Here is a 17,298-nt window from a genome sequence, read left to right on the forward strand (position 1 = left end):
GGGTAGGATAGAACTAGTGGGGTTTGACACTCACATCCTGTTGTGAATCAAGGGAGAAGATCCAGACCTGTGCTCTCAAAATTCACCAAAGGATTGTGTTTTGTCTCAACAGACGTTTTTCCAGCTGAAATTCTAACACATTCAAAATGGAATATTGGAACAATATTTAGAATGTCGGAAATGGTCAGAGGTGATCTATAGAACATTCATTTTGTTTTATTTTGTGATGTCATTAAAGGTATGGTCACATCTACTCCCGCTCCACGGCACTCGACGTTGCCGGTTTACTAATCACTGGCTCTGACAACCATTATGAGACTCACCTGGACTCCATCACTTCACTAATTACCTCCCCATATATATGTCACTCCCCAGGCAGTATTGACTGTGTTTTGTCTAGATACTACTCTTGTCTTGTATCGTTACACGTTCATTAATATTATTAAACTCACCACATGCACCTGCTTCTCAACTCCCAGCATCTGTTAGTTATAAAGCAAATACTGTAACGTGCAAAGTACACACTACATAGCTGAAGTTTCTACACTATGGGTTGTGCGTGTAATATGAAAAATGTAGTGTTTTTGTGAAGAGGTATGTGATTTGAGAAGCTATAAGAGATTGTTTTCCATAACTTTGCACAGTGAGTAATCACCGGTCAGGAGGTGTGCCAGCCGGCCGGGGTTCTTTCAAGCAAAAGGTATAAATGATGGGTTAAGAAATTAACACATTGAACCATAAAAAGCGTGAAGCGGCATCTACACATTTAAAATGGTTGGAACTTTGAATCTCAATACGAGGTGGAGACGATAAACTCACCTCCTGGACAATCACTGGTACGTCTGATTAGCTGTCCTAAGTAAAGTATCTTAAATTCGCTATCGAAGAAGGACCATCCTGTTACTCTGCTCAAACCATATTACGCTACTCTCATCAACCCATTGGGGAACCATCGATACGGCTGGCTAGCCTATCTTCAAAGAAGCATCTTCGAGCGAATGGAGGGAAAATCAACTCTGTAGTTCTGTTCAAATCAAATTTGATTTGTCACATACACATGGTTAGCAGATGTTAATGCGAGTGTAGCGAAATGCTTGTGCTTCTAGTTCCGACAATGCAGTAATAACCAACAGGTAATCTAACCTAACAATTCCACAACTACTACCTTATACACAAAAGTGTAAAGGGATAAAAAATATGTACAGAACGGCATAGGCAAGATGCAGTAGATGGTACTGTGTACAGTATATACATATGAGATGAGTAATGTAGGGTATGTAAACAAAAGTGGCATAGTTTAAAGTGGCTAGTGATACATGTATTACATAAAGATGACAAGATGCAGTAGATGATATAGAGTACAGTATATACATATGAGATGAGTAATGTAGGGTATGTAAACATTAAGTGGCATTGTTTAAAGTGGCTAGTGATCAATTTTTTTACATCAATTTCCATTATTAAAGTGGCTGGAGGCCTACACAAGTCACAGGATACCAGACAACTATGAAGAAGGACAACAGAAGAGTTGTTGGAACCATTTCGGGCAATCAGATCCTTACAAGCGTGCCACCTTTCCAAGGCTGCCCCGTTCACTATGAGATCCCAGGCGAACCAAGGCATTTCAGGTAAATACATTCATGATTTCTTGCTCAAAGCGGGTGGAGATTCGTGTGTAAAGTATATGGTTATTGTAGGTGAGAGTAGTTTCTGAATGAGACAATGTTAAGTGTCTCTGTCCTTCTCTCCATCAACAAGTATTCATGTCATTCCGCTAGGGCAGTGGTTCTCAATCCTGGGGACCCCCAGGGGTGCACATTTGTTTTTGCCCTAGCACTACACACCTGATTCAAATCAAATCCTTTTGATGAGTTGATCATTTGAATCAGCTGTGTAGTGCTAGGGCAAAATCAAAAATGTGCACCACTTTTTTGGTCCCCAGGACCAGTGCGCTTAGGACCTGTTTTCAGCGTATTGCGTTTCCAGTCAATCAGTACAAAGTGTGTATGTGTGTGTTTATCCTGTGTTCCCATTTAATTAGCTAGTAAAATTCTTAAACAGATTTGTGTAGATCTGAATCGTAAGTAAGGCTTGGCGTTTTTGCAGATGCAAGGTATTAAGCGGAGCGACTCGGGAACCCAAGAGCAGACTCAGATGAGGAAACAGAGATGAATGAACCAAAATATTTGTTACACAGGGAGATATGGAGTGCAGATCCGGGGAGCTCGGATGAGTTGCAGGAAAAACAGATGTGGAGACTAAGGTTGGAGTTAGCTGAGTAGAACAGGGTGAACAGATCCTGAGGGGAATCCAAGGTAGTGGTTGTGAGTAAAATCCAGAGCAAGGTAGTTGGGTGGTGAGATGTAGAACTGGAGCCAGAGAGAGCAGTAAACTGTAATGAGAGGATAAACAGTGTCAGACAGGGAAGAGCGTAACAGGTGATTGAATAATCATAAATGGCTAGAATCATGAACTGACTGAGCAGAGATTACAATCTGGCAGAGCAGGACTGAGTATTTGTAGAGGTCTTGATTATGGAATGAGTTGCAGCTGATAGGGATCTGCTCTTACTCGAGCACACCTGTCTCCAACCACACAATCACACAGAGAGGGAGAGGGAGAGTGTGTTCAGGGGGAGTAACTGCAGGTCAAGATGATACCGGATGAAAAACAGAGGGCGTAGCAGGAGCAGTTGTGACACAAGGAGGTTACGACTGTTCAGAATGGTGATATGATACAAGGTAATGATTAATAAGTTGACTGTTTATTTCATGTGACAGGCAAGATGGTTACTCTTTAAAGAACCGATCTCTTGCTGCCCCAGATCCTAATGAGTTAAGTGTTACATGATTAATTTAATCGGGTAACAAATATACAGGTAGTTAATTAGATAAATAACAGTCTTCAGATAATGTTAAAGTCAAGTCACGACAAGGTCATCTCCCGTCTGGATTACTGCAACTTGCTGTTGGCTGGGCTCTCCGATTGTGCAATCAAGTAAATGAGTTGTGAAAAGGTAATATTTGTTAAGAAATGCAATTTAATTGTTGCTAGCCTTCATTTCACCATATAAGTATTGTTTTAGATGACACTTATCTTACTTTGTAAAGTAAGTTTATTTGAAAATACTTAATTGTGCATTGCAAAATAACATTGCAGGATCGAGTAATCTTTTCTAAATTAAAGATCTGAGATATCATTGGATATCACTTTATATCCAGCATGCATCTGTTGTACACAATCATATCAATACAGAACCATTTAAATGTTAAATGTAGGGAGTGAAATAGTGAAATGCTTAAAGCTAAAGTGCCCTGAGTAAAAGAAAGAGAAAAAAAGACGAGCAATTGTTAACATTTTAAAATTAATTTAATCAACAATATTTGTTCAACATTTGAGGAAATTACATAGACATGTTGTCCATGATATGCCTCATGCTCATGAAGCTCATGCTTCCCATTCCCATGCCTATAACTCTGAAGCTGCTGTGCTCTCCGGGCCTCATGTACTTCTGCCTGCCTCTATAGTGGGGCTGCTCGTACATCAGCCAGTGGCCGTCAATCACGTTGCAGGACTGGCAGTTGAATATGCGGTAACGCTCCTGGATGGATTCACAGTATTCCATCATTTCGTGCATCTGACCTCCAAAGTTATCCCTCTAATAGATCCTCATCCTGAAGTTTCCTATGTGCTGTTGGCGAGAAAGAGAAATGATATATAAACCTTTGTAATATGAGTTTTATTTCCAATTGCAAATATTATGCATCAGCTATGAGGTGGACTCCAATTACATACTTGTCATATGTCATCTTCATCAACACATACTTGGCCAGAGACGCGGCATGGTATTGACGAAGAAGCCACAATGCTGAGATCCTGTGTCTCCATCACACAAGACCGTGAACCTCATGTTCTGCCATCTGTAATACATATTCTCCAAACTGTTCCCTTTCAATTGCCACCATGGTTATGCATGCACTACCTTTCAAAAGTTTGGGGTCACTTAGATATGTCCTTGTTTTTGAAAGAAAAGCATTTTTTTTGTCCATTAAAATAACAGAAAATTGATCAGAGATACAGTGTTGACATTGTTAATGTTGTAAATGACTATTGTAGCTGGAAACGGATGATTTTTTAATGGAATATCTACATAGGTGTACGGAGACCCATTATCAGCAACCATCACTCCTGTTTTCCAATGACACGTTGTGTTAGCTAATCCAAGTTTATCATTTTAAAAGGCTAATTGATCATTAGAAAACCCTTTTGCAATTATGTTAGCACAGCTGAAAGCTGTTGTTCTGATTAAAGAAGCAATTAAATTGGCCTTTAGACTAGTTGAGTACCTGGAGCATCAGCATTTGTGGGTTTAATTACAGGCTCAAAATGGCCAGAAACAAAGACCTTTCTTCTGAAACTTGTCAGTCTATTCCATGCGAGAAATTGCCAAGAAACTGAAGACCTTGTACCACCTTGCAGTGCCTCCATGTGTGACTACCTTGAGCAGCAGTTTGAGCGACTTGGCAGGGACAATGCCGTACAGTAAAGCGTAGGGGATTGTCCGCAGCAGGACAACCCCCAGGGGATGGGCGCCGAGGGGTGTGGTGCTCCTCCAGCAGCTCTCTCATGAGGTTCTCTCTGTACTTTTGGTAGGTCATTACTTCACCTATGAGGGAGGGGTGAGTACGATAGAAGGGAGAGGATGATGAGGCAGTGGGTAGGTGGGTGAGATATTGTCACTGTAATTACATAATGGAACTGTATGTGATTTGTATGTGAACTGTACGTCCAAAAATACGTTGTTCAGTAGTCATCTCAGCTCTTAGTTAGCGGTGAACTATGTGGCCATTTAAAAAATATATATATATTTCATCTTTATTTAACCAGGTAGGCCAGTTGAGGACATGTTCTCATTTACAAATGCGACCTGGCCAAGATAAAGCAAAGCAGTGCGACAAAAACAACAACACAGAGTTACACATGGGATAAACAAACAGACAGTTAATAACACAATAGAAAAATCTGTATACAGTGTGTGCAAATGAAGTAAGAAGGTAAGGCAATAAATAGGCCAATAGTGGCAAAGTAATTACAATTTACACTGGAGTGATATATGTGCAGATGAGGATGTGCAAGTAGAAATACTGGTGTGCAAAAGAGCAGAAAAACAAAAACAATTATCGGGATGAGGTAGGTAGTTGGTTGGATGGGCTGTGTGCAGCTGCAGCGATCGGTAAGCTGCTCTGAAAGGGGACGCTTAAAGTTAGGGAGGGAGATATAAGTCTCCATCTTCAGGGATATTTGCAATTTGTTCCAGTCATTGGCAGCAGAGAACTGGAAGGATAGGCAACCAAAGAGGTGTTGGCTTTGCGGATGACCAGTGAGATATACCTGTTGGAGCGCTTGCTACTGGTGGGTGTTGCTATGGTGACCAGTGAGCTGAGATAAGGTGGAGCTTTACCTAGCAAAAACGTATAGATGACCTAGAGCCAGTGGGTTTGGCGACAAATATGTAGCGAGGACCAGCCAACGAGAGCATACAGGTCGCAGCTGTGGGTAGTATATGGGGCTTTGGTGACGGATGGCACTGTGATAGACTACATCCAATTTGCTGAGTAGAGTGTTGGAGGCTATTTTGTAAATGACATCGCCGAAGTCGAGGATCGGTAGGATAGTCCGTTTTTTACGAGGGTATGTTTGGCAGCATGAGTGAATGAGGCTTTGTTGTGAAATCGGAAGCTGATTCTAGATTTAAACTTGGATTGGAGATGCTTAATGTGAGTCTGGAAGGAGAGTTTACAGTCTAGCCAGATACCTAGGTATTTATAGTTGTCAACATATTCTAAGTCAGAACTATCCAGAGTAGTGATGCTAGTCGGGCGAGTGGGTGCTGGCAGCGATCGGTTGAAGAGCATGCATTTTAGTTTTACTAGCATTTAAGAGCAGTTGGAGGCCACGGAAGGAGTGTTGTATGACATTGAAGCTCGTTTGGTTTGTTAACACAGTGTCCAAAGAAGGGCGAGATGTATACAGAATGGTGTCATCTGCGTAGAGGTGGATCAAAGAATCACCCACAGCAAGAGCGACATCATTGATATACACAGAGAATATTGTCGGCCTGAGAACTGTGGCACCCCCATAGAGACTGCCATAGGTCCGTACAACAGGCCCTCCGATTTGATACACTGAACTCTATCAGAGAAGTAGTTGGTAAACCAGATGAGACAATCATTTGAGAAACCAAGGCTGTTGAGTCTGCTGATAAGAATACGGTGATTGACAAAGTCGAATGCCTTGGCCAGGTTGATGAATACGACTGAACAGTAATGTCTCTTATTGATGGTGGTTATGATGTCGTTTAGGACCTTGAGTGTGGCTGAGGTGCACCCATGACCAGCACTGAAACCAGATTGCATACCGGAGAAGGTACGGTGGGATTCGAAATGGTCGGTAATCTGTTTGTTAACTTGGCTTTTGAAGACCTTAGAAAGACAGGGTAGGATAGATATAGGTCTGTAGCAGTTTGGGTCAAGAGTGTCACCCCCTTTGAAGAGGGGGATGACTGCGGCAGCTTTCCAATCTTTGGGAATCTCAGACGTTATGAAAGAGAGGTTGAACAGGCTAGTAATAGGGGTTGCAACAATTTCGGCAGATAATTTTAGAAATAGAGTCCAGATTGTCTAGCCCGGCTGATTTGTACGGGTCCAGATTTTGCAGCTCTTTCAGAACATCAGTTATCTGGATTTGGGTAAAGGAGAAATGGTGTGGGCTTTGGCGGGTTGCTGTGGAGGGTGCCTTGGCAGTTGACCGGGGTTGGGGTAGCCAGGTGGAAAGCATGGCCAGCCATAGAGAAATGCTTATTGAAATTCTCAATTATAGTGGATTTATCAGCGGTGACAGTGTTTCCTAGCCTCAGAGCAGTGGGCAGCTGGGGGGAGGTGCTCTTATTCTCCATGGACTTTACAGTGTCCCGAACTTTTTTGAGTTAGTACTACAGGAAGCACATTTCTGTTTGAAAAAGCTAGCCTTAGCTTTCCTAACTGCCTGTGTATATTTGTTCCTAACTTCTCTGAAAAGTTGCATTTAAGAAGGGCTTTATAAATACATTTGATTTGTTTGAGTTAACCCATTGTTCCTAGGCAGTCATTGTAAATCAGATTTTATTCTTAACTGACTTGCCTAGTTCAATCAAGGTAAAAAAAATGTGATTAATTATAAATAGTAATTGTTATTAGCTAATTCATATTGTAGTTTATGTCAGCCAAGAGTTATAAAAATATGACGCTTGTGTTAAGGACTGTGTTTGTGCAAAATGTTTCTGAAAAAACAGTGTGGCCAGCTCAAATGCTGATAGTTGAATCATACGATACTGGCCGTTCTAAATAAGTGTTCTAAATAAGCGTTCTAATCACACCAGTTTGATCGTACGCTACAGGGACCACTGTAGAATGATCACACCCATGTGTTGGTACGCATAAAAAGGTTAAAATGAGGAACTTGGATTAGCTAACACAACGTGCCATTGGAACACAGGAGTGATGGTTGCTGATAATGGGCCTCTGTACGCCTATGTAGATATTCCATTAAAAATCTGCTGTTTCCAGCTGCAATAGTCATTTACAGCATTAACAATGTCAACACTGTATTTCTGATCAATTTGATGTCATTTGAATGGCCAAAAATGTGCCCTTCTTTCAAAAACAAGGACATTTCTAAGTGACCCCAAACTTTAGAACGGTAATGTATGCTTTTCATATTTCTTCCATAAGAAACATTCACATTTAGCTCTATTCATATAGGCCCATTCCCACAAGTGTAAAGGGTTCATTTACCACAACCACAATTTCCCATGTGTTTTGGAATTGAAGTATGGCGAGGGTTGATGCACCTCAGCAAGTCTAGACCCTGTGACCAGATGCTTTTGCGGGAGCCCTTTGAATCATACACTCTGATCTACTTTTACGCACCATTGAAGACCTGTCGAAAATATTAAATGCATGCATATCTCATGAGACCTCATGCATCAGCCATTTCCAATGACTTGTGCAAATTAGTCTTCAATGTGTCACATATAACATTAAGTGGACACACACCCAAAGGAAGAAGGACCTTGCTGTTTGTCTGAACATCCTGTTTGGGTTTTGAGTTTATAAGGATTTAAATATCTTTGCAAATAAATGACTAAATATGAATCAGGTGTACGAGGACTATGTATATCATTTGCAAACTCCACTTCCCAGTCAGTGATGATGTTGTCCACAAGCCCAAAATCAAGAAGTTTGTTGGTGACTATTGAAGCGATCTCTGCTCACAATTTGCCCTCCAAGAGTTCAGCAATCGCCCATTTGCTGAAGAAGTCAGTCATGGTTAGTGCATACTGGTTACCAGCCACAGTTCTCTTCTCAAAAAGGGCATAGGAGATCAATGCCCAGGACAGACCATGCCTGTCTAACTTCGATTGGATGCATTACAGAGGCCTGCATTTTCATGTTATTGTAGAGTTGACACTGGGAACTCCTCAACCTTATGGAATGAGAAAACATAGTACATTAGATATAACAAAGGCAAACACTCAGCAATATGCACAGTTATAAAACGGGTTGTTTTGGATCCTGGATGCTGATTGGTTGATAGCAGGGAGTTAAAGCACCCCAATCCCTGCATTCCGCAGGTAATGCCTGTTAACAGTTCCATTTAGATTTATCAATGTGCTTCCACTGTCCCACAGCCTAGCCAGTCAATTTGCAAACTTCTTCTCTCCTGGAAAAAAATGCATCTAGACAATATTTATTCTCCATGCTACTAGCCTAGCATTTGGCTTGGTACGGCGGGGGTTAATATAAGCCTACCCGACCTATGCAACATGTTGCAGTTTATCATCTCCATCGTGCCATGTATATGAACATGCCGAGACTGACAGTTTCTCTTAACCAGGCAAATTAAATAAAACCAGGATCATTATTATAATGGATATATCTAAAGAATTGGCAATTGAAACTAAGGTAAAACAAATGAAAATGCACATAGTTTGCTGTCATTTCAACTGCTTGATGTGATTGTGTTACGCTGTAACACTGAATTTCCGTGATACAGATTCAATTGGCTAGCTAGCAATGGAGAAGTAATGTTAGCTTGTGATTAGTTGTGAATAAGAAAGATAGAAAGTTAGCACTTAACTAGTAGATAGTCTCCATCAGCAGATGTTCCCAGGTATTGTCTTGAGATAGACGTCTTGAACATATATATGCATGGTCAATTAAAAAAGTAGAGCCAATTCTTTGCAATCGCAAAGAATCTCCACACATCAAACCCTCAGCACTTTGACACACGAGTCCGGAATGACAGATCTAGCAAATGCACGTGCCCACAGAACAGTTTTTCAAGGTCAAGGGAGGGTGTGAGAGAGAGGCATCCGCACGAGCTCAGCCATCCACACGAGCTCAGCCATCCACACAAAGACAGGCATGTGCTGTGAGAAATGTACAATGTGATGTTCAAATCAGAACACATTCGGAATGATTGGAACTATTTCACGATGGGAAGATTTTTACATGGCAGATAGCAGTGAGGTTTACAGATGAAAACTCTGTTTGTAGATAAAAAGGTCTGCAATTTACCATGAGGTATTCTAGTTCAGGTGAGCAAAAGCTCTAGACTTACCTCACACATAAAGAAGCACACCAGTTATTGTTTACAAAGAGGCACACCCTTCCCCTTTGGTTTAGCCTTAGTCTGCTGTCCGGTCGCGATGAAGCATGGAGTTTTATGTCCTTATCGCCCATCAGTCAAGTTTCTGAAAAGCATATAATATTATTGCTTTTCACGTGCCGTTAGAAGGAAACTATCGAACGGAGCACCTTGTCCTCAAGTGACTGGACATTTGTCTAACATGGAGAGGAGTGCCGGACGATTTTCTCTGCTTCTGAGTCTAACAAAGACTCCAGCCCTCCTCCTTCATCTCATCTTGCAGCGCTGAAATAGCCCGAACAATGGAGTAGGGTCCGGTGTAAACAAGGGAACAGCTGAGTTGACGTAGGAGCCGAAATCGAGGTCGAAGTCAAGGTCGAGTTGTAGTTCAAAATTATAAATGTTTGAGCTATCTGTACAAAAAAATACGGAGAAGCAAAAAAAGTCACAAAATAGCAAAGTCAATTTGGAGCAAGTAAGACGTTGACCATTTCTATCCGCGCCATCTTATAATTCTTCACCTCTTACATCTATAGATACAAATATATCGTGGATTGTTCCCTATATGGCTGATTATGATAACATACAACAGTAAATAAATGAGTTGTGAAAATAATTTGCTTAACAATGTACACTTGTATTCGCATTCTTCCAATACAAGTGCACAGTAATACATATGTATTTAGATCTGAGATATCACTGGATATTATCGTACATCGAGCATACAGTACATCTATTGTATGCTTTGAAATGTTAAAGATGCAGGGATTGAAATAGTGAAATGCTTAAACATGGAGTGCTCTCAGTAAGATAATCACAAAAATAAGTCAATTTAGCAGTGTAAATACGTTTAATCAACAATTTTCACACAGCAATTGAGGAAATTACATAGTCATGTTGTCCATGATACGTCTCATGCTCATGAACCTCATGCCACCGCTCATGCCTCCCATTCCCATGCCCATATCCCTGAAGCTCCTGTACTCTCCGGGCCTCATGTACATCTGCCTGCCTTTGTAATGGGGCTGCTCGTACATCAGCCAGTGGCCGTCCATCACGTTGCAGGACTGGCAGTCGGACATGCGGTAACGCTCCTGGATGGAGTCACAGTCGTCCATCATCTCGTGCATCTGACCTCCAAAGTTCTCCCTCTCGTAGATCCTCATCCTGAAGTTTCCACGGTGCTGTACGGAGGAAATAATAGGTTTCATTGATCAGATAAATCATATGTAAACTTGTGTTATATGAGAGTTATATTTTCAGGAGCAAGATTATTCTATTTTAAAGATTAAATATTTTCAACCTACCATGGGGATCATGCGGCTGGACCTGATGCAGTCGTTCATTCCCATCATACGCTGGTAGTCTGAGTACTCTCCCCTCCTCATGAAGTACTGGTTTCCCATGAAGTTGGGGCGGTCGTAGACCATGAAGCAGCCACTCTCAACCCTGCAGGAGTGACACCTGCTCAGGTGGGAGGACATGTCAGGGCAGTCCTGGCTGGTCTCATAGGAACGACCCTGGAAGTTCTTGTCCTCGTAGAAGATGATCTGAAAATGCAAAAATAAATCATTGGCAAAAATTATTACCAAAGAAAGAAATTGAAAGATATTGTGATTGTAATTGACTAAACCAGCCATTATTCAAGCAATAAACTTAAAACTGTAGGCTAAAACGCTGTGCCTACCTTGCCCATCATGGTTGCGATTGTTTCTTTGAGCTGTGCTGTTGCTAAACTGATGCCCTGTCTGTGTTAACCTTTACTTTTATACCTGACCAAACCCAAAGAATCTGTGGCCCCATTGTGTAAACCCCTGACCCAGCAACACTGTATAGAGGCCTATAAAGTGCTGAAGTGCTTTCCCTACATTTCCATGTGACTGGATCTAATGAAGACTTTAGAATGGGGGTTTGCATTGAGAAGTAAATACAACTGAGCTTTTGGAAATAGTATACAATGGTCTGTTGTACATATTTCAGAACACACTAGGTATTTTAGTGAAACATGTTCAATAAAAGTGTTATTTTGCTTGAGTTTGTTTTTATGCTATAGCCATGACATAATCCATAAATCTTTCCAAACAGCTTGAATTTTGGTTTCATGGGTTGGTTGGTGACTGTGAATAGCTTTAAGTCATTTGGTACATTCAATAAATGCAAAGAAAATATATTATCTTAATAGTTAAGAAAATATTTTACAATCACATAGATTAATGTATATATACACTCTCGGTCAAAAGTTTTAGAACACCTACTCATTCAACGGTTTTTCTTTATTTTGACTATTTTCTACATTGTAGAATAATAGTGAAGACATCAAAACTATGAAATAACACAAGGAATCATGTAGTAACCAAAAAAGTGTTAAACAAATCAAAATATATTTTATATTTGAGATTCTTCAAATAGCCACCCTTTGCCTTGATGACAGCTTTGCACACTCTTGGCATTCTCTCAACTAGCTTCATGAGGCATTCACCTCGAATCCATTTCAACAGGTGTGCCTTGTTAAAAGTTAATTTGTGGAATTTATTTCCTTCTAACTGGGTTTGAGCCAATCAGTTGTGTTGTGATAAGTTTTACAGAAGATAGCCCTATTTGGTAAAATGCCACGTCCATATTATGCGAAGAACAGCTCAAATAAGCAAAGAGAAACGACAGTCCATCATTACTTTAAGACATGAAGGTCAGTCAATGCAGAACATTTCAAGAATTTCGAAAGTTTCTTCACGTGCAGTCGCAAAATCCATCAAGCGCTATGATGAAACTAGCTCTCATGAGGACCGCCACAGGAATGGAAGACCCAGAGTTACCTCTGCTGCAGAGGATAAGTTCATTAGAGTTACCAGCCTCAGAAATTGCAGCCCAAATAAATGCTTCACAGATCATGTGTCTGTTCAAGTAACAGACACATCTCAATATAAACTGTTCAGAGGAGACTGTGTCAATAAGGCTTTCATGGTCGAATTGCTGCAAAGAAACCATTACTAAAGGACACCAATAATGAGAAGAGACTTGCTTGGGCCAATAAACATGAGAAATGGACTTATGGAAATTTGGACCGGTGGAAATTTGTCCTTTGGTGTGCTGTCCAAATTGGAGATTTTTGGTTCCAACCGCCGTGTCTTTGTGAGCGGATGATCTCCGCATGTATATTTCCCTCAGTAAAGCATGGAAGAGGAGGTGTTATGGTGTGGGGGTGCTTTGCTGGTTACACTGTCTGTGATTTATTTAGAATTCAAGGCACACTTAACCAGCATGGCTACCACAGCCTTCTGCAGCAATACACTATCCCATCTGGTTTGGGTTTAGTGGGACTATCATTTGTTTTTCAACAAGACAATGACCCAACACACCTCCAGACTGTGTAAGGGCTATTTTACCAAGAAGCAGAGTGATGGAGTGCTGCATCAGATGACCTGGCCTCCACAATCCCCTGACCTCAACCAAATTGAGATGGGATGAGTCGGACCGCAGAGAAGAAAAATCAGCCAGCAATTGCTTAGCATATGTGGGAACTCCTTCAAGACTGTTGGAAAAGCATTCCAGGTGAAGCTGGTTGAGAGAATGCCAAGAGTGTGCAAAGCTGTCATCAAGGCAAAGGATGGCTATTTGACGAATCTCAAATGTAAAAATATAGTTTGATTTGTTGAACATTATTTTGGTTATTACATACATGATTCAATGTGTGTTATTTCATACTTTTTATGTCTTCACTATTCTTTTACAATGTAGAAAATAGTCAAATTAAAGAAAAACCCTTGAATGAGTTGGTTGTTCTCAAACTTTTAACCGGTAGTGTATATGTACACTGTAGATACAAGACAACAAAGGAGGGGCTTCGGGACGAGTCTCTGAATGTCATTGAGTGGCCCATCCAGAGCCCGGATTTGAACCCGATTAAACATCTCTGGAGAGAATCTGGAAATCCAAATGAGATTTTTTTTGGTTCCAACCGCCGCGTCTTTGTGAGAGACGCAGAGTAGGTGAACGGATTGTCTCCGTATTTGTGGTTCCCACCGTGAAACATGGCGGAGGTGTGATGGTGTGGGGCTGCTATGCTGGTGACACTGTCGATGAGTTATTTAGAATTCAAGGCACACTTAACCAGCATGGCTACCACAGCACTCTGCAATGATACGCCATCCCATCTGGTTTGTGCTTAGTGGGACTATTATTTGTTTTTCAACAGGACAATGACCCAACACACCTCCAGGCTGTGTAAGGGATATTTTACCAAGAAGAAGAGTACTGCATCAGATGAGTGCTGCATCAGATGACCCGACGAGAAACCCTTTAATGAGTTGGTGTGTCCAAACTTTTGACTGGTACTGTGTGTACATACAGTTGAAGTCAGACATTTGCATACACCTTAGCCAAATACATTCAAACTCAGTTTTTCACAATTCCTAACATTTATTCCTAGTAAACATTCCCTGTCTTAGGTCAGTTAGGATCACCACTTTATTTTAAGAATGTGAAATGTCAGAATAGTAGAAGAGATTTATTTCAGCTTTAATTTCTTTCATCACATTCCCAGTGGGTCAGAAGTTTACATACACTGAATTCATATTTGGTAGCATTGCCTTTAAATGGTTTAACTTGGGTCAAACATTTTGGGTAGCCTTCCACAAGTTTCCCACAATAAGTTGGGTGAATTTTGTGTAACGCTCATTGTGGGTGTAAGAAGAGGAGGACCAATGGGCAGCATGGTAAGTGTCCATATTGTTTTAATAAGAATACTGAACAAAAACAATAAAACGACAAAACGAACAGTCCTGAACGGTGAAGCAAAACACAGAACAGAAAATAATCACCCACAAAACACAGGTGGGAAAAGGCTACCTAAGTATGATTCTCAATCAGAGACAACGAACGACACCTGCCTCTGATTGAGAACCATACCAGGCCAAACACAAAACCCCAACATAGAAAAAAGAACATAGACTACCCACCCAACTCACACCCTGACCATACTAAAACAAAGACATAACAAAAGAACTAAGGTCAGAACATGACATTTTGGCCCATTCCTCCTGACAGAGGTGTAACTGAGTCAGGTTTGTAGGCCTCCTTGCTCGCACACGCTTTTTCAGTTCTGCCCCCAAATGTTCTATGGGATTGAGGTCAGGGCTTGTGATGGCCACTCCAGCACCTTCACTTTGTTGTCCTTAAGCCATTTTGCCACAATTTTGGAAGTATGCTTGGGGTCATTGTCCATTTGGGAGACCCATTTGCGACCAAGCTTTAACTGAAGTTAATCTCCACTCTGTTATAATCTCCACTCGGCACAGCCAGAAGAGGACTGGCCACCCCTCATAGCCTGGTTCCTCTCTTGGTTTCTTCCTAGGTTCTGGCCTTTTTAGTTAGTTTTTCCTAGCCACCGTGCTTCTACACCTGCATTGCTTGCTGTTTTGGGGTTTTAGGCTATGTTTCTGGACAGCACTTTAAGATATCAGTTGATGTAAGAAGGGCTTTATAAAAACATTTGATTTGCACAGGATCTGTACATCCGAACATCACACCTGCGGGACAGGTACAGGATGGCAACAACAACTGCCCGAGTTACACCAGGAACGCACAATCCCTCCATTGGTGCTCAGACTGTCCGCAATAGGCTAGAGAGAGGCTGGACTGAGGGCTTGTTAGCCTGTTGTAAGTAAGTCCTCACCAGACATCACCGGCAACAACGTGCTCTTCATTGACGAGTCACGGTTTTGTCTCACCAGGGGTGATGGTAGGATTCGCGTTTATCGTTGAAGGAATGAGCGTTACACCGACGCCTGTACTCTGGAGCGGGTACGTCATTGTCTGGGGCGGTGTGTCACAGTATCATCGGATTGAGCTTGTGTCATTGGAGGTCATCTCAACGCTGTGCGTTACAGGGAAGACATCCTCCTCCCTCATGTGGTACCCTCCTGCAGGCTCATCCTGACAAGACCCTCCATTATTACAATGCCACCACGAGCCATACTGCTCGTTCTGTGCGTGATTTCCTGCAAGACAGGCATGTCAGTGTTTTGCCATGTCCAGCGAAGCGCCCGGATCTCAATCCCATTGAGCACGTCTGGGACCTGTTGAATCGGAGGGTGAGGGCTAGGGCCATTCCCCCTAGAAATGCCCGGGAACTTGCAGGTGCCTTGGTGGAAGAGTGGGGTAACATCTCACAGCAAAAACTGGCAAATCTGGTGCAGTTCATGAGGAGGAGATGCACTGCAGTAATTAATGCAGCTGGTGGCCACACCAGATACTGACTGTTACTTTTGTTTTTGACCCCCGTTTGTTCAAGGACACATTTTTCCATTTCTGTTAGTGACATGTCTGTGGAACTTGTTCAGTTTATGTCTCAGTTGTTGAATCTTGTTATGTTCATACAAATATTTACACATGTTAAGTTTGCTGACAGTGAGAGGACATTTCTTTTTTTGCTGAGTTTATAAAATACTCTGCTTTCTTAAAAGGTTGTCAAAAGTTATCAAATCATTAAATCAAGTTGAGTTGGAAAAAAAGGTAACAAAAGATTTGTAACATTATAATATACAAGTTCATACAACCCAACATTTTATGTAAATATGGAAACACATCTTTTAAAGTTGAAAAGGCTTATATTTTACAGTGAGATTGTTTGACAGCTTCTCATCACCCACTTTTCGGAACTCCCACTCCCATGTGTCCCCTTCCCAATTCCACCCCTGCTAGTCTAACCGCTTGTTCTTTTAACTGACATTAAAAAGAACATGCAAATGGGTATGACTAAAAATAACAAGATTATGTAGTGTACCTGCTCAACAGTTCTGATGTCATCATCCCTTCTAGAATCAACACATCATCACTTCTAGAATGGCCATCATGCCACGATTTAATTGTTGTTGGTTATTTCAGTAAAACAGTACATATTTTTATTTTTTATCTAAGAACATGTCACGTATATCAAACGACTGCAGTTTCAGTAAAGTACAATGTTCCGTTACATAGTTTCTCAGAGCTGTCTAATCCATGTATTTGAGTGGTGGGGATACGTGACGATCAAAATAAGGAAACATGATTAACTGTGTTAAACTTTTTAGGATATTTTAAACTTCTAATTATTTGCATTCATTAGCACATGAACTTTGACAGCCCTGCTTTCTGAATAGAGCCTACTTCAAGTATGTATGCATACTTTCTGTTTATGTTAAGATAGTCTTTGTGCCTTCCTATAGTACTTGACCATCCAACTATTTTGGTAAAAGCAACATAGGCAACTATCGTATGGTGATGAATCTAGCTAGTTTTAAATATGAATTTGTTGAATTTATGTAAAAAAATTGAGAAACAATTGTTTTACTATAGGTGTAACTCTGTCGATGTGAATACAATTTACCGACATTTTTGCTGTAAAAGCAACCATATTGCAGATACTTGAATAAGTAATTTAAGAAAAATGTATGCCTTTAAAAAAAATCACAAAAATGCTCCCTTTTCATTCTATTTTCTCATTATTTTTATGTATTATATAGTTTTTTTTATGTATAACAATATATTTTGTAGTATTTTGTAGTAGATTACTCTGATGTTTAAACATTGTGCGGTGGCATTTAAATTAAAATAAATATACTGTCACTCATAACA

General features: G+C 40.9%; 1 protein-coding gene across 1 annotated transcript; it reads right to left on the bottom strand.

Moving 5' to 3' along the window:
- Positions 1–10,518: 10,518 nt before the first annotated feature.
- Positions 10,519–11,428, bottom strand: LOC112245758 (gamma-crystallin M3-like). Its single transcript, XM_024413924.1, has 3 exons — positions 11,375–11,428; positions 10,995–11,237; positions 10,519–10,871 (listed from the first exon to the last, which is right to left on the bottom strand). The coding sequence occupies exons 1-3, from the start codon at positions 11,384–11,386 to the stop codon at positions 10,572–10,574; spliced, it is 555 nt and encodes a 184-aa protein (XP_024269692.1). The 5' UTR covers positions 11,387–11,428; the 3' UTR covers positions 10,519–10,571.
- Positions 11,429–17,298: the final 5,870 nt, after the last annotated feature.

This window comes from Oncorhynchus tshawytscha, linkage group LG03 (assembly GCF_018296145.1).
Source record: "Oncorhynchus tshawytscha isolate Ot180627B linkage group LG03, Otsh_v2.0, whole genome shotgun sequence".
Lineage (NCBI taxonomy): Eukaryota > Metazoa > Chordata > Actinopteri > Salmoniformes > Salmonidae > Oncorhynchus > Oncorhynchus tshawytscha.

What these genes read in the sequence shown, in the direction of transcription:
- LOC112245758 (XM_024413924.1), bottom strand. An exon ending in CCAGCCGCATGATCCCCATG is followed by an intron (nt 10,872 to 10,994) that starts GTAGGTTGAAAA and finishes TCCTCCGTACAG; the next exon opens with CACCGTGGAAACTTCAGGAT.